This window comes from Bombus terrestris, chromosome 14 (assembly GCF_910591885.1).
Source record: "Bombus terrestris chromosome 14, iyBomTerr1.2, whole genome shotgun sequence".
NCBI classification, from domain to species: domain Eukaryota; kingdom Metazoa; phylum Arthropoda; class Insecta; order Hymenoptera; family Apidae; genus Bombus; species Bombus terrestris.
The window spans coordinates 9,515,414-9,539,884 of record NC_063282.1 but is presented as its reverse complement, the minus strand read 5'-3'; the positions used below and the strand labels follow the sequence as shown (position 1 = coordinate 9,539,884).

The 24,471-nt window shown below is 39.1% G+C and overlaps 1 protein-coding gene across 2 annotated transcripts in view; it reads right to left on the bottom strand.

The window, feature by feature from the left end:
• The window catches only part of LOC100649273, a 248,424-nt gene that overhangs the window by 101,655 nt on the left and 122,298 nt on the right, over window positions 1-24,471 (bottom strand). For both annotated transcript variants that reach the window (XM_003400913.4, XM_012316578.3), the window contains one exon: window positions 1,592-1,739. In XM_003400913.4, the coding sequence (XP_003400961.1) occupies window positions 1,592-1,739 (148 nt within the window). The remainder of the gene's footprint in view (window positions 1-1,591; window positions 1,740-24,471) is intronic.

Here is a 24,471-nt window from a genome sequence, read left to right as displayed (position 1 = left end):
TATTAATCTACGTTGGCCAGGAAATTCTTCTTCCACTTATATTTTGGAAAACTTTTTGTTGTTCTTGAGAGGCCTAGAACCGATCGACTTGTTCAAATTTAATGCACCAAGTTTTCATTACGGACGTTGCATGCGACGTATCACGCGAATGCGAAGAAACTACGTCATAGACTACGCTTTAATTTTCCTTGCTTCAGAGACACCAAACACGGATCGCATCGCGTACCAGTGACAGCTGTACGCAACAGACTCTAGGAAACTCGAAATTCGTATAAGTAAGACCGAGTTTCGCGAAACTTGCATCAGTAGTAAAAGTGTGATACTTTTACTAACGAAATACGATCCTGTTGCTGTTCGTCAAACGGTAGAACGCTCTGTAGCTTGTCAGGAAATCGAGAGTGAAATATCTTTTAATAATACATAATAAATTCCATAAAGTAGTAGAGATACGCAATATCGACGAAAAAATGGTACGAGTTTAATTCCTATCTTTTACGATAAATCCAAAACTTAACGAGAAATCCAATCTGTTACTTTTAATTTGTTATTGTTTCTTTTTTTCTCCACAGTGGATTTAGTTGGTAGCAATAAAGTACGTTTCCTAAACGAAGTTAGTGCTATAGTGAAAGCAACAAAGTCATCGGGGTTCGTGCAGCTAGAGACGGATATCCAATCGGGATATCGAAGGTCAAGGAGCTATCACGGCACAAATTGGGTTACCGAGGACGGAGCGTATCGAGAAAATCCTATTTCCAACTCGCTATTTTTCTCTGGCCGAACCGAGCTTCCACGTTTTTATACCGGATAACAGCGCGAGTCTTTCCTGTTATCCGACCCGATCTTTGAATCTTCTCAACTTTGGCCAGTTTGTAACTATCCTGCGCTTTTCCACTCCACCCTGAAACCGATGCTTCTACGCGAATCCCACAAATAAGGCTGCGCGTTATTTTATGTACTGCTTCTTAATTCTAGATAATATCGATTAAATGAGATTTTTTCTACGAGATCGAAATTTAGTATTTTATCTCAAGTTACGATTATTAGGGTATCAAATTTTCTGAAGTAAGCGCGAATTAATTTTTCATTTCCTTGCTAACTTTACCACTGTTATTTAGATTTCACAATTGTAAAGAATGAAGATAACAATTTTTGGCACAGTTCGTTGCTCAATTACAAATCAGTCACGCGTGAATTTCAACGAAGGAAAGATCCTTAAAATCAACAAAAATGAAAGTTCGTTGCGAAAGAAGATTCGTTTTTCTAAGAATAAATATTCATTCTATCATCAAATTGAAAAAATTCCTGCTATAAAAACATAAAAGGATATTTCCTCCCGTAGTTATTTTATAAAATATCCATCTCCGCCGTTATTTCGAACGTTATCTGAAGTAGTTCAAAGAAATTTGAATCATTTTAAGGAAATCGGACGCTACAATTATTATTATTTGTGACAGTGTATCCCGAGAAGGGAAAAAATTCTTTGTCGTGGAAACATCTGACGTGTGACGGTCTAGCGAAAGAATCTGGAAAATGTCGGGGGTCGAAGCTGATCCGGGCTTTCGTTTATGTGATTCCACTGGAAGGAACCTACCTGCCAGACGGCCGTAACGCTGAAACATTCGCTCCACATCGGTCTTGCTGCACTGAAACGTGTTTAGATTCCCGACGAAAACTCGGGAATTCACCGCCTGTGGGTCCTGCGAATTGGTCTGGTTGCCCACTTTGCTCATCTTCATCGCCTGGAACAGAAGAATGTAACCGGATACCGGTTTATCGTCGGACGTGATTTGAGTGACGATGCAACGAAAAGTGATACAGTCATTTTATTGGCCTTCACCTTAATAGAACGTTCCTACGACCGATACTCGCGTCACCGGCTACACAGACGTTCATTTATGACATTCGTTCTTGGATTTAGGCCGATTTCACGGGTCTTTTTATCGGTCTTCACGTGGTCGTTTAATCTTCTTCGTTTCAGATACCATGATACAAGTATTGATACGTAAATCAACATAAAAAATGATTGGTATTAAAGGATGGGTCGTAACATTTTTTCGTATATCTGACCTCAGACATTCTTCAAAATTTATTTTATAATATTGTGCGTACTTTACTTGTATAACAAAATAAAACCAAAGTGTCTGTTCTTCGAAGTTACTTTTGAGAACGGAGGATTTTGAACGGGACCGAGTAGACGTTCAAACGCGATACTTTTATCAGTGAAAGATAAAACTTCACAGATCGTGACAACTTCACAGAGGTTCGACGAAACCATCGTGTTCCCGGGTAACAAATAATATCCTCAGTACAGTCTGGCGGAGACTTAATGAAATTCGCTGGAGCCCTTTAAATTGACGAAAGATGCGAGGTCGTCAACACGTTGGGTCGTATCGTGCGGTGAGAACGCGAGGAATTAATTAACGCGTTTGCGATTCCATTCTAAAAACCACGAAGTTCGACGTGTCTACCTCGTCTCTCATTTTCCATAATATATACCACAAAACTAATGAGGTCGTTAGCCATGTCGACGCTAAATACAACACACGACGCGGATAGATTCTCAGTGGCAGAGCGATGCCGATTTTCATGGAATCTGTTAATCTCGTGGAAGATCATGCGTTAATTGGGCGAACGTATGCCAATTCACTCAGCTGGTCCGAGAAAAGATTTTCCCTAGCCTTTGATCGTATCGAAGCTCGATTTCAGTCTGCTTTCATCTCATAATTTTGTCCAGGGCAATGACTTTTTAATTGATACAAAAGATGTTTCAGCGGATATTCAACGAGCTACAGTCCGAACGTTTTGATATTCAATAAGCTTCATTGCGCAAATTGTTCTCTGTTATATCTCTCTTACTATACTTCTTTTTTCTAAATTTTATTCAAGTGTCCGCCATACGAGCTGCTATTATTAGGTTGCCCCCAAAATTCCTTTTGTTCTATAAGGAAGTAGTAGATGCACAACATTTTTTGTTTTATATTATTTTATTGAATTATGTTTGATCCATTTTATTCTATTACTACAAAATAGATCATACATGAATCCATAAAATAATGTAAAATAAAAAATGTGCATCTGTTATTTCACTTATGAATCGAAAGAAACTGTTGGTACAACCTGATACTTAGCTTAAAGGATTTGTCAGAATTTGTTATTCTACGCTTTAAGATTATTTCGAAAGTATCGCGTTTCTACGAAAATACTATTTGAAAATATTTATTCCTTTTTCCAATATTCGAATTATGAAATCTTTCTATCGCTACGGCTGCTAACGATACCGTGGATATCGCGTTTCATAATTAAAACATTCAACTGCGAACAAATTTCGCTAAAAAGCGCGCTGCAGTAAAATGGTGCAGTATTACCTTTCCACAAATGGCACGGTTGCATTATGAACCATATTAAACAAAAACGTAATGCGCTAAATGAATTAAATCTTCATGAATAAACACAATTTGTCGATCGCCGAATATCCACCCCCGCGTAAATGCACCTGAAAATGTATAAAATCAAACGAAATGATGTTTTTGCGATCAAAGCTTGTGCAAATCATAAGCAAAGCGGATTTCGTGTAAAAGATCGACAGGCCACGTAATTTGCTGCATCGGTTTTTCCACCTTCCTTCACGTAAAAATCGGCACACTTATCTACTTTACAAAATTGCCAGCGATGTGGCGAATTCTTCCTCAATAAAACCTACTTTCATCCGTCGTGTCGCGTCGCTGGCTAATTTCGACCTTTCCACCAATATTTACCTGGTATAAGTGTGCATGATTAACATTTCTGATATTTTAATATATCGTGCTCTCGCCATTGATCCGCATTTTGGTACCAATGACCGTAGTAGATAATTCATGGGAAAAGATACTCGCAACTATTCTAACTTCAAAAATTTTCGAGTTCCTTCTTGTGCATTCCTGATATTGAGGTTTCCTATTTTTAGAAGAACATCATTCCGAGAACTCTATGAGAAAATCTAATAAAAATGGTCTGAACGCGAGTATACATGAAAATTGAATTTTTATTGAAAAAATGAAAATATTGTAATATGAAATTATGGTACTCTTTTGTAAAGTATATCGATGAGCACTAACGATGCAAAAATATGTTGTGTAGTGGGTACATCGAGTAATGATATATATTATGTCGCGGCACATGTAACCACCCCTTAATATTGGCTTGATTGATGTCGGAGTAATTACTAGCGAACACGTTCAGTCAAGGGAAATTGGAGATGCGTCTAATTAGTCCCGCACTGCGCCCCTTCTGTAATTAGCATAAACAGTAAGAATTTTCGTGGTCATTTGAAAGCGAAAGTTGTCTATGCGGTAAAATGAAATGGAATCTTACCGATTTAATTAAATTACAGCGCGTACAGCTCACGTGTAAAGTGAATTAACGCCACTTTCACAGAAAACGATATATTACACAGTCCTCGTTTTACTTCCCACAATTTTTTGTAGATTTTTTATAATTTTTAATTGTAGCCGTCTCAGTTTACAAATAAAGAATATCAAATACTAAAGAAAGATTGAAGAATATCCAGGTTACAAAAATTTATCAAGTTTCGAAAAAACGGTAGAGAAAAGTGAAATTAGTTAAATACCCGAAAGATACCTAGCCATTGAGGAATGCCAGGTAACAAAGCAACGCTGAAATTCGAGGTATATTTTATAAAGGTTTCCCTTTTCCTATCTCCATTACAAGCCGGCCCGATTCCAGCCACGAGATTCGTGACGAACGCTCTCGATGCGTTTCACAAACGCTTTCGACGAACGCCAGCATTTTTTGGCCACGTTAGGTTTGATGCTACACTTAACGCGAACGATATTTCCCGTGGAAACGACGAGAATCGTCGTTTTGTTAAAAAAAAGAGAGGAAAAAAGTACAGGCTCGGGTGGAACAAACAGAAATAGGAAATAAAAGAGAAAAGAAATAAAATAGAATAGAATAAATAAATGAATAAATCACTAAATGAGCATAAAAGAGTTGAGAGAGAGAAAGAGAGAGAGAGAAAGAGAAATCTCACGGCTTCTGAGCGTCTCTAGTCGTTCAATTTTATACGTTTCCTGTTGCCAATTTTACGTGAACACCAAAAAATTCCTACGTAATATTTCCTCGACATCTCGAATCGTCATAGGAAGTTTTATTTTTTAGTTTACGTTCCGTTTCGTTTCGTTCAGGTTGGCCCGCTACCACAGGCAATGTACACTAAATTCCCATTACTTCCGGCTAGACGCATGGAAAACCCGAAAACATTGAATACAAGTGCGTGGGCGTATTGTTGTTGCCGTTGTCGCTGACGTTGCTATTGCTGCTGCTGCTACTGTTTCCCCCTCTCTCAATTTTCTTTTCCCCGCGTTAATGTTAACACCATACGCGTGTTTTTAAATCGCTATACGCGAAATAAATCGTGCCTCGCATGCTCGTAACGGTTCTGTAACGAACACGAAGATTTTTATTTCGATTTCGGTGAATTGTCGTGCCGTTGAATTTACCGTACTGGCGATTTCGTACCAACACATAGTATAAATACGTAGCGTATAAAATATATAATGTTGCGTTTTCCACGGTGATTATTGGGAAATAAAAATGAGTCGATCTCTCCTCGATACCCTCTGGCGTTCCCGATATTTCTACTTTTAAATTCACCCATTCCATTCGTTGCAATTATTATGCTACGTTACCCGTAAAATTGTCATGGAAATTACTGGCATTTTTTCATTATTTTCGTATCGCTGTATCCACGCTTTTATTTGTTTCTGAGTGTCTTTTTTAAATGATCTATAAAACTCGTTTGAACGTGTATCTCTCTGTGTAATAATATGCTGGTTTAGTGAGAGAAATATCTAAGAAGCATGAAAGTTAAGTAGCAAGGGTAAATGTGGAATATGAAAGGAGAAACGAATGCTCATGACGAGTTCAAGATAAGGACTATCATTTCCGCATATTGATTCGCATTTGCGACCGGTTATCGACTCTTTTATGATATCTCTTTCCTTTACTGGCAGCAGAACCTAATGTTTTGATAGTACTTTTAACTTCGAAATTGACGTGCATTGTACCGTCGTCGAAGAAACGTTCACGGAATTGTTAAAAATATTTAACCCTTTTAATATCGAATGTTCTTCTGATTACGAGAATAATTTTCTTAGCAAATACGTTCGTCGTTTAAATAATCTTTCCTCATAGCGCGAAGAGGTTGAAAAATTACTCGAAAGACAAATGAAAAATGCTGCCATGGGTTGCAAGCACGCTAAAATATTTTCTGGAATAAAATCTCTTCGAAAAACTTGATTAACTGAATAGAACGAACGATAATAGTGTGAACAAATGAAGTTACATGGTTTAATAATTTAATATAACCACCTAATGATTCGTAAATTCACGCGTATTTGGTATGAAAATATTGCAGTGTGTTTCACCTGCAAATAGTAATTTGAAATTCTTTCACCTATGATTTTAACGAAAACATCTCAAATGGAGCACGCAGTTGGTGTACTTTTCGACGAATTGCAACATAAATAACGGCGACAGTGGTGCGAGATTTGGGTCCATTACAAACAAAAGTGTAATTAGAAATCTGAACGTCGTCGATTCAAGCCGAGGCAAGAATCCGATTCGGAAACTTTGATGGAATTTCTCAACAGTGAGCACCTGCGAATACGTTTCAGCCAATGTATCAAGAGATGTGATACAATTCTCCATGAAATAAAATTCCGGCCAACTTTAAATTGATATGTACACTTTAATAAAAATTCTGTTTGAAATGGAATCTTAACAAGTACGTATATCGAAAGAATATAGTTATGCAATATTTAGCCATCAGTTTAATAGTTGCACAACAAATAATGTATCCTACATAACAAATGTTTGTATATTGAATATTTATAGAAATAAATTAACCTGTTCTCATATTCATATTTTCTCATATTCGATATTTTCATTCGATATCTTATTCATGCTTTGTTTTCTGCGAAAATAAGCGAAATATTAAATATTTTGGAGGATTCGGCAATATATTGTACATATTTCATTCCTTTTACCATTAAATTTGTTGAGAATATTATAACCGTATCATTGGAATTTACTAAATCTGGCAGCAAAGATATAAATGAAATAATAAAATCACAATTAATCATAAATAAACATGTCTATTAGATGATGCGTCTGTTCACACACAGTCCAATTCTACTCAATGTCCTTTCTACTTTCAGATTTTAAATCATCAAACATTTCTTAATGACTACAAACAAGCACATAGGTATACGTAACTTTGAAAATTATAATGTCAACGACTTGTTGCGATTATACTCCATATATTTTCGAATAATAAATACAAATACCGATAGCGAAAAAAAAAAAAAAAAAAACGGAAAGCAAAAAAACACATGAAACGAAAATTTAACTTGCTACACTAACCTGTCTCTGTTAAAATATCCAGATAAACTAGTCTATATACAAATAGCAGGCAAAACAGGCAAATACGTAACAATCGGTTCGTTGCAGCATGTTGTTGGTACAGTAAAGACTAAAAACGGGGCAACGATTTTGTGTTCCGCGAGGTGTATAGCCGGACATCGGACCGGAATCGTAGAGACGGAAGTTCTCCAATTTTATAACGTTATTCAGCTGGGCGTTCAAGCTGAATATGAAACGGGGGAATTAAAGCGAAGGGGAATCCGTTTCGAAAATAGTATGAAAATGAGAGCGCCGCGATGAAAACGAAAGAAGTTAAAGATCTCGGTGTTACGAGGAGACGGCGCGCAGGATTCTCGAATTCAAACTTAATCTTTCGCCACGATCATCGGAAGTGGAAGTTCCTCGAGGGAGGCACGAAACTAAGAAGATTATCCATAATTTATGTAGGAAGTAAAACAAAGAGTGGACTGCCGCTGGTGGTGCTGTATAATTTCAGGTATCGTCACGTGGACTATCGTTCTGAGTTTCGGAATCTCGTTAATTTCCCTTCCTACGGTTTCAACCTGCTCCATTTTCCCCGCCGTCGAACCCCATCATGTATATTTATTCATTTACACCTACAATTTACTCCATTTACGTCTCTCAATACAGCTTTAACAAAAGGATCGCAATAAGGACATATAATGCAACGTATTTGCAACAAGCTTGTTCAACGCGCATGCTATTCGCGCTATTTTCAACGAATTGTAATATTGACATTCGTGTTAATGAAACTTTCATCGAAGAAAATATTTGGTGAATTTAATGTGGACTTTGTATCGGGTTTATCATCCAGGAAGCATAATTTAGAGAAATATCCTATAATTTATGAACAGAGCAACAACAGAGTATATACAAATTATCGTATATACAAGAGGAATATGAGAACGCATTGGGGATTAGATCTAATTTTGACGAAGGAATGAAGATACTAGGATTTAATAGAAAATAAGTGCACGTGTAATCTGAAAATTTGACTAAGTCAGAGTCAATAGTTTCAGCAGAGAATAATCTGTCAGTATGTTGACCATTCGTTGTTCAAAATAACAGGCTACAATGTTGATCAGGCGTCCGGTTAATTATTCGATCGAGAGAAATTACGGTCATACATCGAGGTAGAATGCAACGCGTGTATTTCTGCAAATATTAGATCAAAGAAACATGTGATTATTAATGAAGACGAAACATGCAATTTCCCTTAATGTACAGGGATGAAAATTAGTCGAAATAACCGTGTTTAAGGGTCTCGCACATGCGTGTGTTTCTTTTCGAAATTTGAACGTCACCGAACACCAGATTTATTGTGCGAACAGTCAGGTGAAAGAAAAATTCAATGTTTTTAGACCGATCCTTCCTCTCGGTTCCATCGTGATATTAACGATTAGTCCTTTCATTGAATAAATTTTTCGAGAAGATACCGCAGATTGTATCCGTCCTGTAGGGTGGAATTAACTTATCAAAAAATGAAAATCGAGAGAATTTAATGGAGATTTAAAAGATTGAAATGAAAATTAAAATGAATTTTCTACCTCTAAAAATGTCTCTATTTAAAAATTCTACTAAATGTATTCAATATAAAAATACATTATATCCATTTTAAAACGTACCTTGTATTTTTTATTCGACTTTCTACTCCTTCTATGCGTAACGTATATTTCAAAATTATTTTAATACCAACGAATTAAAAAAATTACGTACGACGAACACTTAAAAACATTGAATACTATAAAAATATGGGTGAGTGTTTGCTAAAAAAATGTAACGTTAACGCAACGAGTAAAAATTCGCGTCGGTAAGCGACGAGCTTCTTTCTATCCTTTTCTTCCAGCTAGAAAATTAAAAGAAGAGGGAAAGAAAGAAAGGAGGAGTTCGGTCTAAGAACAAAGGGTTGTCCGCGAGACGAGGAAACGATGCATTAGCGAATTAAATGGAGCACAAAGGGTTAATATTCGAAATTTCGCGCGTCCGACATGAACCTTTCCCTCGGCCGATTGTATCTAAGCATAATGAGCTACTACAATTGCCTTCTCCCGAGCAAAACGGTAATCCAGCGTCGCTTTGAATGCGCTCGTTACGAATCTATATAGCCTGGTCCCTCTCTTAAACACGGAATTTGGTGGCAATTGTACGATACGCGATTTCGAAGTCACTGCCGGATTGTGGCTGGCAATGACGGGATAGAAATATCGGCAATTTACCCTCGGCCGGCTTTTGAGAATACGAAACTCGATTTACACGGCCATTACACGGCCACTCGTTTCAACTTTATTCAATGCTCTCGACATGCTCCCTGACTTTCAACGGATGTCCATGTTCATCCAACAATCACAGTTTTTCATATGAAAGTAATTATCATTAATGAAATAAGGACGAAACGAGGATCGGTAGGAAAAAATCGTTACGAAATAGGAGGAAGTCTGAACGTCCTTTCTAGTACTGAGTGATGATCCTAACACGAAGGGAAGAGATTTTTCGATTTATTGCTGGACATAGAATTTTCGTCATACAAATTGTATTTTGCCGGGAATGAGATAAAAATTATATTTCGTGCCGACAATAAAGTTCTCGAAGAAAATCGTACTTGAATCTAATTTCGAGGAATGTCCTACTTTCTGCTTAATTTCTCCTTATAGCATCACCCAACCGCACGATGGAAAAATCAAATCTAGCCTCTTCTTTGGTATCTTTTGTTTATTTCCTTTCATTGTGCGTAAGCGTTTTTTTAAGCAAACTCGTCGTTCAACCTTCGTTCAGCAAGCTTTTGCTTACAAAAAAATGTTGTTTTTGCAACAAAAAAATAGAAGTATCTATTTAGAATGAATTAGAAAATAATCAGAAATATTTTCATTGACACAAATTTATTTTTAATGAGAAATCCAGATCATGAGAATATAATGAAGATACACAAGCGATTCAGTTTGAAATTGAAAATTGTTTTTAGAAATTCAATGTACGTTTTACACTCATTAACGATTTAGGTAGGTTACGATCTTGCATGTTCTGAATTTTTAGAAGAGGAAGCAGAAATTACGGTCGTGAAAGATTCGTAGAAAGATGTATACTAAACAGTCTCACCGTTTTCGGCAAGTTTCAAAGTCTCATGAAATTCTTTTGTACAGTGAACATTCTAAATTGCACAACTTACAAAACTATCTTCAGTACTCTTTCGTTAAGAAGTTTAAAGTCGAAGAAAAGAGCTTCTCAAGCAACTTTCAAACATTCACGAAGAGAAATACTTGTGCGAGAGGAAAAAATTTTAAATTATATAATCATGAGAACTAACTCGCGCACTATTTTCTTTGCAAAGAGAAAAATATCGCACAAATCTGGCAGCTGTTTTTGTTCCCGAAATCCCTAAATCTATAATATAGAAACGCTACTGTATATTATGTGTATACATAAGTAATAATAAAATCTCCATTGAGGTTTCAAATAGCTAATAAAAAAGAAAGGGAAAAATGTCTATTTTATACGTGAACAAAGAACGCGAGAGAAAGAAAATGGGAGAGAGAAAGAAGAAGGAAGAAATCCTGCATATTATGAAAGACGAAAAGAATGTGAGAGAAGAAATTGCAAAATATTTATTCTTTCTGTCTCACCAGACCATCCTTATCCTATGAAAAATATGTCGAAATTTAATCTAAAAGAGACAGGAATTTTCTGATTTTGTGTCCTGTGATAGTAATATAGGATTTCATTAATTTTTCCCACTTACACGTTGTCCAAGCATCAGCGAAATAAAAGCAAGGTGTAAGTGAGAGGTGGGTGAGTACCGAAATCCAATTAACTCTTAATTTAATTAAAAACCGACCGCGATACGTAAAACGCAAAAAAGTTTACGTTAAATATAAAAAATTACTTCTCGGTGAGCGACGTCGTGAATAAAATTTTTGTTTCAACCTCCCGTCGTCCTAGTTCCATGCATTTGTTCGTGAAACGCCCTAATTTAAGAATAACAGAGTGAATAAACCTGCTGGTTTGCAATGGACAGAGCGTGTCGTAAAGTTTGCTTGTTACGATATTTCTCTAACGTCGATGCAGTCATGACCGTGAATGAAATGCGTACAGAGAGAAAGAGAGAGGTCTGATGCTAATGCAAAGATGAAAACGTCGAATGGAATGCGGATTTTCTAAAACGAAGCACGAACGAATGCATTCGTGCTCGTTGAAAGAAAAACAATGGAGGAGAAACGGAAGATAAAAGTTGTTTGTATCGAATCCTTGCTTAAATAAACGCACCGTAAATCTTTTTTCAGCAATTGGCGTCGTCTTTGATCTAAGCTCGCCCCTTTATGACTAAAAAGTTGAAAGAAGAATGGTAGCGAGTATTCGCTATAAAAATAGACAGCGAAATTTTCGAGAAAATTTACAACAAAGAAGCGCTGTAGTAATATTAAAGTATTATATTCAGGAGAAAAAGAGAATTTTCTTTACAGCTAATTTCTCATATCTCTCCAATATTTCACTTCCTTTCATCATCGAACATTCAATCCTCCGGCAAGCGTGATTACAATTTTCATCGTTGCCATTCTGCATTATGAACGCGCACGCTCATTATCGAGGCATGTGGCTTCGAATCTTGTGAAACATTCAGAGGGCTTGCCCTTCGCGTTTCCGCCGACACATCGGGGAAAAGGAGTGGAGAATTAATTTCTTAGCTAATAGTGCGTACGGTTCAGGTTTGAACACAAAAATAGAATAAAATATGTACGGAGGGTCGCGACGAAATTCATACCCTGAGCGATAACGTTGGATCGAAACGAAGACATAGAAGCCGTGGATACGTGGAAAGAAAAGGAAAGGGCGATAAGGGATATGGTATGAGTCACGGTTTGAATCGCGGCAACTCACCAGAATTGGATCAATTGAATTATACTTGTATGATTCATTAGCGCCTCACTCTGCGAAACAATAAGTGAATTACCACTAGAATTGTGCGAGATAGTAGACGACAGTTTCGTGTGTTTTTGTCGTTCGTGAGGCATGATAGAACGGCACAGACACGCATTGTTCTTCGCAAAGTGGATTACCCGTGGATGAGACGGGAACAGAAGCGATGATACTTTCATCGATGAGTTGGTTTTTTCAAAGCGTTCCATTGTTCTAACAAACGTTTATTCGTTCCATGCAGGGGTAAAACGACTTTCGATCGTTTCGTGTCGCGGAGCCGCACTATCCATCGAGTTCTCCGCGACGATTTGAAAATTTCGGGAAAGTAATTCGAAAGGGAGGAGGGTTCGTGGCTCTCGTATCTTCCACATAAGGTTAAGCAGCATATTTAAACGATTCTATTATCAGCTTGATGGATACCATTGACGAAGTATTACGCGATACAGGCGCATTATTCTTTTAGATCATTGGCTGAGCTTTTAATTATTAGATCCAGTAAAAGCATCGTTACGCAAGCATGTACAAAGGCGATTTAAATACGCGACCGTTGTCGATGTATCTTGGATCCTTCAAAGGATCAAGTTGAATTCATCATTAAATGATTACTCGTAGCTCGTAGAATGTAAACCAGTACTTTGCGTAAGAGAACAAAATCGAGTCGTTTCAGTCGCCCGTTAAAATTCTAACGAAAATGTTAGATATTACGCCGTGATTCGTTCGGATTTACGTACTTTTTTTAAACACATGCACGAAAGCGGATCTTTTCAAGCTCGTGTCGTTCATTGCCAGGTTACAAATGAAACTTATCGCAAATCGATCTTCCTAAACGTAGCGGCGGGTAGATGTGCTCCGCGGCGAATATCATTTAAACATTATCGCGACTGGCGTAGCAAGAAAGATCAAAGAAATGTAAATTACAGCGCACATGTATCGTCCAGCACGCTGTCATTTGATCCGGTGATTATCATTAATCGCTGGAAATTGATGGAACTCCCGGATTGTGTATAGATCGTGTTCCACAGTTGCGAAACGAGGATGGAAAAAATACAGGAGACGGGGGTTTAGTGTACATTCTTCGTAAGTGCAGGGCAAACGATTACGGCCAACTGCTTCACGGGTGAACTATGAACAGCTTCTGGAACGACGTTGAATGGGTGCAAACCGAGTGAAAGTTGTGCAAATGTTTACAGTGGAAGTGAACTGCGGCAAAGAAAACGTGCGGGGGCGGATGTGAGCGGATGGAGGGCAGTAGAGGGGGTACGGAGAAAACCGCGCCGCCATGCCTAAAGTTATTCAAAGGAGGAGAACGTCGAAGGGCCTTCGGTTGAATGGAGCGACCGAACAGAGCTAATTTTATTAGAGAAGTACTCGCTCTCCTCGACTGCGTTTGCTCGATTCGGCTTGAAAAAGCTACGTAAGAGACGATCGAATGTTTTTTAATTCGTTTCTTCATTCGATTAGCGTGAATTTCTTTTGCGGTACATTCGTTCAATGTTGAATTCGAAATGTTCCCCTAAAACACGTCTAAGCTTAGTTTACAACCGTACTTTTAATGAGCTAAAAAAAAGAAAAGGATATATCATGTCAATTTTATAAAATATTTATATATTTCTTATGGTTGAACTTACTTAAGAAAGGATGCTCGAGTTTTATGGCACAACAACTATGTCTGACTACGTACTGACCGCCTCTACTTAAAGCCCACTTCTTTTATAACTGTCTCTAAGTTTCACTTCTTTCGAATAATTTATCCAATCTTAAACTTTTACATTCTTCGACGGATTGTGTAAACTTCAATGCAATTACATCTTTAAGCGAGAATCAAAATTATCGAAGCTACGGCCAGCCGTACCTGATAACGGCAAACAACCCTAGGAAAAGCTGGTGAACAGTTAAGGAGAATTCCCTGCAGGTACGCGCTTATTATCGATTTTAAAATGTCGTTAGTAAGAAAACTTTCCCTTATAATAAATCCAATTTCCCCGGAACAACCTTGAAATTGGCTCGAAGTTCGACCGGAACTTTCCCTTAGCTGTAACCCTTATAGGATGCAATTCCGTTTCTGAAAACGGTGGTTATTCGTAACCACCGCCGAGTTAATTGCATCGGATGCAACGTTCAATTTTCCAGGGTTGAAAGTTGGTTCGGACGTAGCAACCCGGCCCGCCGTAAACTTTATGGTTTAAATTAAGAAAGCTTATGAAGAAACGCTGTCAGTGGCCGTGTCAAAAAAACTTTTTCCTTACTCTTCCAACGAGCTTGTCGCACCTCCGCTCACCGGAAACTTTTACGGCGGGTCGGACATGCGAGCGGACTTTAATCTGTTTCAGTGGCCCGGATCAAAGGCGTGTAACATCGTATCACATCTTTGCTTTATGGTAACTCGCAACTTTCTTCCAACGTGGGGTCCTGTTTATCTTGCGCTGCGGATAATCTACTTCTCTCAGAGTTTAATATCAAATATTGCGTACAGGAGGTATCGCGGAAACGAGAGAAATTCGTAAATTTTGAAAAATCCGGAAAATTCGAAAAAACGACCTCCTTCAAAGCCACGTCTATAATAAAAAAAACATCGTGCCGCGCTTTTGATTTCTCTTTGCATAAGAAATCACTGTATATGGAAAGTCTGGAAACGTCAACGAACTTTCTATACTATCCGTTTCTTCGTCAAATAAAATTATCACGATCTCCCTCGTATTTGCATAATAACGTGAAATGTGCTTCGATCTGGACAAAAAATTAATCATCTTAGGCAACGAACTGGGTCGCACGAATCTTTCCAACGATGCTAATATCATAGACAGAGAGAATAAGCGAAAAGAAAGGAGGAGGACAAAAAAAAGAAAGAAGAGAAGAGGGTGAAAGGAAAAGAGAAGAAATTCGAGACAGTGATTCGTGAATTTAATTCGTGCAAAAAGGGGTTCGCCGATATCTTGAAATTCACGAGCCATCGCCGCGAGCAAATCTTTGGAATTAGCGGATTAGTCGGGTAATGCCAATCTATCGTTTTACGAGCTGACGTGATCGCAATAAAACTTTTTCATCCACTCGTAACGAGCCGGCGATAAATCGAGGCGACATTAGAATTTTCTCTCCGCCGTTGGAACAATGTTAAACGCTCGATCCTGTGACGTATTACGAACAGCCGACAGTGAATTAACACGGTGTAAAACAATAAAAAGTCGTTCATCTCGCTGGTAGAACGTAGACAGAAGAGCCACGCGTTCGTTCGCTAGGCCGGGAATAATGAACATTAATTGCTCGAGTTTTCGGTAGTCTGCTCGGCTTGTCGACCAGAAAAGGTTAATATACGATTTCTAACGCGCAAAGAAAGCGAACCTGTCGCCTTTGTAATTATAACAAAAGTAATTTGCAAACGGGTTAAATGCGAAATAGTCGAAGGTTCTCCGGGTTTTTGTTTATTGCGGCTCCGCGGAAATGAAACCTGCGAACGAAGAGAAATTCCTGATGGGATTCCAACTTTTTCCTCGTGATGAATAAAGAGGGAACAGGCGCAAAAGTGGCGCTCGAAAAATTCCGAAGTCCGCGGAATCAAAAAGCGGAACCTCATTACAAGTTCAAATGGAATTTCGAGTTCATGCTTCACAGATATACCTTATGCGTGATGCGCGGTGAAATTTTTTTGCGGTTCGAATCCCGCGTTTCGCACGATCGCGAAACGAGAGATTTTTTTCACTTCGATGTAACAACCGAAGTTGGTGACTTGTTCAGAAAGTTTCGACGAAGAATGTTATCGTAATAATACCGCGGTATTACAAAATTCCAGACATCTTTCTCACAATGTATGCTTTTCTTTTTCGTATCAAATCACAGTTCTTAAATTTGAATACTTTCAATCTTCCAAATTTTTCGATTAATCCCGAAATGCGTACTTTTTCTCTCAAATATTAATAAAACATTTTAAAAATCTATCTTACCGATGCGTTTAACGTAAAAATTCATCTCTCGTTGATAACCTAAGCAAAAACGCGCCGAATAGGCAGATCAACGAGCGAAATTTGTCGATTCGTTTAATTAGAACACGTAGGATGGATGGGAATCACCGGAACCTAGCTTCCTATCTTCGGAAGGCTTCTTGAATCGTTGCCTATCCCTCGTCATCCCAAGAACAGTTAGCCACAATTTCCCGTAGAGATTGCGCGTTCACCTAGATCCAGCAGCAGCAGCAGCAGCCAACAAGCAACTGCAGTATTCATTTTCAAATCCCGTAGCTCGATCCACGGCAAGATTCTTTCTCTATTCCACCCAGCATCTCGCCAGGGGCTGTTCAATTATACACGCTTGAAATATCATTCACACGTATTTTATTCAGAGCCGCGACAACGCGTAACTCGCTAGGACAAAAGAACGAGGGATTCCATGGTGCATTTTAGACGAGCAAGTATCGGAGACTCTTCTTCCGGCCGTCTAATTTTTTCACGAGACCTGCATGTGCACATAGACGAAGGAGGTTTGGGAATACATCGACGAGGGTAACTTCTCGATTCAGTAAGTCGGTTAAAGGGAGTGGGCAGATAGAATCGAGGTGAATCGAGGATTCAGAGTAGTGTAAGGGACCGTTCGCGATCGCTTTACGAGGCGACGTGATTGTAATCATCCAGCTTTTTGCCCGCCACCGGCCAGCGGAGCTACTTGGAAATCCTCCGGGGTACTTTTAATAATTCAGTCGAATTGGACGCGAGGACATGTCGCCGGAGGCGGCTGCGACGTCGTTGCATCCCCTCCGAAAAATTAAACCTCGAGCTCGTTCCACGCGTGAACGGAATACGGGACGACTGTGAAACAGGCTCGGTCTGGTAATTGTTTCCTAGGATAAGTAATGACCGATGGAAAGTCGGAATACGATCGAGCGAGCGTTGTCGCTTCCGAGATTGATTCACTGCCGGCTGAATCGGCGTGATTTTTCGTACCATCGACTTTGATCGATGCTCTGGCTTCGTCTTTTCCTTCGTTTCATTAGCCACTTGGTTTAACCTTCTGATCAAGTCCGCCTATCACTGTCACCGTCTTCAAAATGTTCTTTTTCACGGGTTTTGTGAGAATGTATTTGCATATTTGACATCGATTGTCAGAAAGCGAACGAATTTAGTTTCAGTTATACAAAAACATTCGGTGAACAAATTCTCTTGTATCGGGGCTACGAACGCGTGGGAAGTAGAAAGGGCGTCTGTGTCAGAGAAAGGGGGATTGGAAACGTTGATCGTAGAGTGGCAATGAAAGGGATCGAAAGAGGTTTGATGGCAATCGAGATCGCAATCACGTAAAATCGCATCGTAAAGCGATCACTAACATTTCCGCTATCTGGTTAAATTCAGATTCGAGAGGATGGCCCAGGATATGCTTTTGAACGATAATAACGAGACGGATGAAAGTGGCGGTAAAGGAGCAAGCTGAACAAAGTGAATGTCAAATCACCCGACCGATGAATAAATTTCAACTTGGAGCATATTTTGATTCTCCGTCTTCCTTCAATTTGTGTTAGTATTCCAGGCGAGTAGTGCAGATTCGACGAAAAAGTTTCCATGAATGAACAATCCCAACGGTATACTGTTTGGACGATTAAGATTCAAGAGCGTTCACAGTGGAAACTAAATTTAGGGATACTTAGGGTCAGTAATTATAGAGAAAGGTTTAATGTTTTAACATGAAAATCTTCAAATATTTCGTGGTTAAGGCGATGAACTTGTACAAGTGATTAAATTTCAGTTTACGTGATATAGAGAAATATATAATAAAAATATATCATGGAACGTTTTCTACCATTTTTCTTTCGTAGATTGTTGCGTAGATATAACGGAAGAGAAAGGGGAAACATTTTCTTGCAACCTTCATTTAAGATGTATTAAAAGATCGTTTTAAGGCTGCATAGAGAAATATGTAAATAGGGGAGGAAATTTTGAATGAACCATAACCCCACAGACGAGCTTAAATGTAATTAATATCGTACTGCTCTTCCTTTCACCCCTTCTCTCTTACTTTATACAACAGCAGGCCTTGCGTCATTTTCCATCCCTATTTCAACGAAGGGCTGGTGGTGCATCAGGGTGGTTTTACTGCGGCGTTAACTCAATATCTTCGCCATCGTACCATGATCTATTCCTTTCATCCCCTTTCTATCCCGGCACCAAGACAAATGCCCGAATAATATCCTTGATAAGGCGAAACTCAGCCCGCACTCCCAAATTCATCGACGTACATTCCATACATATTTATTGGGCCGTGTGCCGAACTGAAAGTAATCAACATCTACTCAATTTGCATTCAAAAATACGGTGAATTCGATTTTTCGTCCCAATGACTTCGTTTAATTGCCAAAAAAAGTTTTCTATGTGTTGTCGAAAATTGATTTTAAATTTTCAATAGCGTAGCGACAATCGCTTGTAACCTTTTTAGATTGAAAAAAGAAAGTAATTTTCGTTTGATTCTCGAAAAATGTACGTGCCATTGGGCATTTAGATTAACTATTACGAAAGAATTAAAGGTGAATACTAGTTTTCGAAAAAAAGCATTCGAATGACAAAAGTTTAAACGATATACCATGCTGGGCAGGAATAAACCGCCGCAAAACTCAAATCTCAAAATTACACAACTTATGCGAATAAAAGAATGAAAAGAACATTGCGCAAATTAGCTAACATACTCTGTTATAATTTTGCAACGTAAATTCCTCTTTCCCTGCCTTCAAAAATTCAACGAGAAAAATAGAATGCGCCGCTTACTCAGTGATATAACAATAGAGTGACGTAAGCAGCGCAACTAAAACCGCGCTCGTGAACGCAAAAGCAAAATCCACCATAATAATCTAGTTAGAAATCTCGTGGCCGTATTATATAGGATCTGTTTGCGCACGTTGAATACGAGGAATTTTGCGCAACCGCGCACGTGTATTGAAATAAAAACATATGACGCGGTATACGGTCATCTAATTAAGGGCGTTTCACCGTAGAAACTGTCTAATTACTAGCCACCATAGCGCGTCCGCGTTATTTTAATACCGACTTCTTTTAAAATACCACATTATTCGCCGTCAGGTGTAAGATGCAGGAAAGTCACGAAAATATTGACTTACTTGTACAAGTGGCTATTCGAAGTATCCTCGATCCTTCAAAAATTATATTTTGCGAAGAAATAGGAAAGGCAGGATTCTTGATTAGCAGAAAATGTCACGGTAGAATGTTCCATTGAAATGCAAAATTCCACCTAAAATTTTGTAATTCATTGGGAACATTTAGCATGACGATTGGTGTATAAGTTTGATTTATGCAATGACTGAACAAGTATTGAAGATGTTAATCCTTTTGCCGAATACGAACTTTACAAGCATGATATTGCTTTTTTGAAGGGAAGAGGTTTGAAATATTACAGATGATCAGTTGGTTTCAAAGCGGAACGATAAGCCTGGAAATTTCACGAAATTATACCACGGATATCGAGCACAAACTCTCCCTCTTTTCGATTAATTCCCGCAAAATTTTACTCGTCCAACGGGAACATTGTTCAATACTAACCATCAACGTTTCGAGAAATTAATGATACTGGTTCCGAGCTATGACAAATATTAATTACCCTTAATGCGCATAATCATACACGCGAGGGGAAGCTTTTGATCTCAACTTTGACACTCGCGAAATACGTCACACACTGATGAAAAATCATATATCCTTGCGAGAACACAATTCTTCCTATAGAAATAGCTGAATGCTATAGGAAAGAAAAAGAGGAGAAAAAACAGTATCGTTCTCTGCCGGGTTTCACGATTTTCAACGATGATCCGACGTTGTTCGAAAAGTTTTACCGAAACGAAATGTCGGTGGGTAATTTCTTCGAGTTCCGGGAAACTGCCCGGAAAACAGGCTCTTTCTCCCTTGCTTTCAACCAGCCAACGATACATGCATTGTGTTTTAAAAGTCGTCGGGGCGCGAGATAAATTTCAGAGATCGCGAAACCAACTTTCTTCGTAGAGTACAATGCTGCATTTCCACGGAAGAATGGCGGCAGACTCGAACAACGAGGATCCTCTTTATGAAGGATTGGAGATCCAGCGCGACGATACAAAGCCTTTTGCCATCGAACAGATGCGTTATATTCAAGCTGCGTTTCATACGTGACATAAGCTGGAAACGCCGCATCGAGATATTTCCAAGTAGCTGGTCGATCGGGGTAAAAGAGGGCAGAAACTTTGTGACATATTGTGCGCTCGTGATCGACAACGATTGCCATTCGCTTTAATTAACAGATTAAAAGATGTAAAACATTTTTTAAGATTGGTAATTATTGATGTCCCAAAATTTTCAAATAATTTATAATAAAACATAACAAATATCAATGGTTCGGGAAAAATGATAAAATCGCATGTGCGAAATTTGTTTTTATTTCACTGCGTATAAAGTTCGATACTGGATATTGTTGTAAAATATTTTTGCAGTATAGTCTGAGCGAAAATTTCCAACGTGACGTTATAGCATTACGTATGTGCCTGGATGCGAGAAATTCTCACCGGTAGAACGGCTGCAAGCTGTAGCGAAATACAATTACCAGGCAACAGCTGTCCATCAGGGCCAATTTATCTATGAAATCCGCCGATAACTAGTGATTATCATTATTCATCGTTGACGAGCTCTTATACGCTGACGGGCAGTGCTGACGGCATAATCAAGAAAATTATTCAACTTTTCCATCACCGTTCTCGTGAGTGGGAATATTTTTTAGAAGAAGCGCTATCTTTGCAAAAAATTTCGATTTTTGATTCGTTTGGAGAGCGGACGAGTTAATAAAATATGCAGAATATACCAAGTCTAATGTTTTTCAACATAGATTATAGAATCCTGATACAAAGAAGAACTAGATGCGCAAAAGCAATCTTCTTAAGGGTATAATCAACCATCGTTCTATATATAATCGTTCTATATATAATCTAATAGCTGTATTCCCATAAATTTCTCCTAACGTCGAAAATTTCGCTTCAAAATCCGGCAATTTCCCTAGATGCCATTTCCAAAAACAATCTGTCCATACAACCCTATGGAACAATCACGATTAGCCGTAAAGTTATCCTTCAACCCTCGTCACCCCTTTCCACTCATTATTCAGCCAGCCATAAGTCGTGCATCATCGAGCAACAGAAATCATGTTCACCCTCTGACGGGACTCCTTCTCTTTCTCTCTCTCTCTCTCTCTCGCTTTATCCACGGAACAAATCTTTTCCAGGCCGTTGGTCGACGCCAACTCCGTCGAAATTAAGTTCAGATTTAATTTAATTAGACAGAGAAAGAGGCAAGAGGACCAGCCAAGGGCCCGGAAAACGAGAGTAGGTGACACGTTAGAAGAAGGTCGTCTCTTTTTCCCTCGGTCACGAATTTTTTCGTCGGCAGATCCACGTGTGCCACGTCCACCGCGAATATTGGATTCCGAGCGTCCCAATGCGACCGGGCTTTTTCCCTCCTGGTTCCTTAATCAAACGGAAATTACTCGCGGCGAGTTGTCACCGGATGCTCGAAAGCTTGGCCCGGTTCGCAGGAAAAAGTTTCAATCGGAATGCGCTAAATCGAATCACGTTCGACGCTCGAGTGGGAGTGGAGAGAGCCGCATGGCAGACCGGTTGTGTTTCCACCTGAGCACCCTTCATCATGAGCCGTCCACCTGGAAACAAAGTGACGACGACGCCAAGTGCCTGCTACCCCTCGAGTTCGCGTCTCGTTCTCCTCCCACCTTCCCATTTCCTCGTCCCTTTCACGAATCGATTACGCGAGTTTCTCCTTTACACCGTGTTTTCTCTGCTCGCCGTTCCACCCGCTATTAGCATCAATCGATTCACGGAATTAGTTCGGTGTTTTTCGCCAGCGACCGGATTGTAATCCAACTTTCGCCGCATACGAGGGTGGAAACGGATCGTGACGAGGGAGTGGAACTTTATCGGTTAGAAACCGATGAAATTTCAACTGAGAACGTGAGAGAGTCAACTTTTTTTCGCTGAGGCATTAAAGCTTGATTCTCCGGGGTGGGACGGGGGTGTTAATTTATTGTAATAGGGAAATTTTCAAGTTCCGGTTTAATGGATCGATAAAGTAGCGTGGGAAGATTAAAGGTTGCCTTCACTCTTCCTATATGAACGTTCGTCGAGGAAATAATATAGTTTCCGAACTTTGTCATCCGCTAGATCGATAGGTACAAAGCCTTAAAATCCTATCGTTCGATTATAACGAGGCGATAGCCTCGCGAGTTAACTAACAGAATTAAGCAGAGTATCCATGAATCGTGAGAAGCGGCAAAATAATTGAACGCCATTTTCCCATCGCTAAGTTTCCGTTTTCCTTTCACCGTTGCGGGGAAGAAATCTTATGATAAATGTATGCCGCAGACAATCGGGCACCAATCAGCTTTTCATTTAATTTGATTGCAACTCAAACAACGAGTCCAGCCCTTTCAACTTGAGATTAAAAATCAACATCGACGACGAGAGCAGCGTTGAAACCAGAAACGATGTATCGGTTTGATGATTGCAATTAAACAAATGATATCGAAGGACTCATCGAAAGGATTTATTGCGTTCGATCGTGGAATTTCGAAAAGGTCGTTCGAGTTCCTATGCTGGCGCCAATCGCTTTCCAATAAAATTTATGCTCTCCGTGCCGGGATACACACGGAATCGAACACATCAAAACGCGTGGAAAATCAAATAAACTCGAGGCTCGCGTTACGTTAAACAAACAAAAATGCGTCCAAGGGTATAATAAATTTTATAAATCAAAGCGTCGCGGTTGGCTAGGGCGATTGCGGTTCTTCAAATCCAACAACTTTTTCGCTGCTCCATTTCATTTTACTCGTTTCATTCGTTTCATCTATTCGAGCAAGGAAATTTCTCTTTAATTAAAATAATGACGCGAAGGTATTCTAAGATTACTGCGAAATATCAAATATACATTTTATAATGAACATTTCGTTCGATAAAAAAAGCAGTGGCGTATACGAAGTACATATCGCACGGAAATTGCAATAAAATTGAGAAACAAAAAGCTTTTCCTACCCAGCCAAGATACACTCGGAAACTGCAAACTTTTGTAAAGTGTAAAACTTCTGAAGAAAACATCAACTTCCTTTGTGTAAACGTAGGACAAAAAACATCAGGCTTCCAAAGGATCACTCGGAAGAAGACTGCCAACAAATCGAATTAAAACGATACGAGCAAAACCAACGAAGCGCTTTTCGTGGCTCGAAGTATATCTAGAAGTATATCTGCGGGAATTTCGAAAAACAAGAGCGAAGGAAGAGAGAAAAGAATGGAGAAGATAAGAATTGCATCGCGTTCAAAGATCTGGAAGGAGTCCGATAGGTCGATTTGAATTTAATTAAGTCAAGGCAAGACATAGGCAATTTGGCAAGATGCTCGCATTACAGAAGCTGGGCGTCGTTAATCGGATGAAGTCTGCGGTCTACGTAGGAGCAGCAGATATCGCGCGATACTATGAAATGTCTTGAGATCTCGCGGGGGTTCTTCCTTCTCTCCTTTTCACCCTATCCGGTTGAAACAGCCTTGTGCAACCTTCTACCTTCCATCCCAGCTCCCTTTTCGTCTTCCACGCAAGTATTTGACTTTCAAATGGCGCCTAGGTACAGCCGATATAGCACGTTATAACCAACCACTCCATTTCGAGAAGCAATTCCGCTAGCTGACGAATAGCCATTACCTCGGACTAACGATAACTCGATTCACGGTCGGAACACGCTGGATTTTTCCAGGCTAGAATTTCGTTTCCTTTGTCGGCTGGTATTCGATTCACGTGGCCGGTTATTCGAGACCGTGCTATGAGCCCACGAGTTCGCGATATTATTTTTCTTACCCATCTTTCACGTCACCGGGGATTCTAAGCCGATAGTGGCTCTTCGGTATATCGGAGAAAGCTTCAGGTTCTATATACGAAATGTCGCTTTTTCGAATGAAACTTTAAGCGCGAGTAATTTTCTAAAAACAATTAATAAATAAATATCCAGCGGTACGCTATCGATGTCGAATATGTCAGAAGTAGGAAAATATTTAATCCAATTAGTTCTTTACCGGGGAAAAATAATTCGACATAATTAAAGAGATTTTAAATTTCAGTT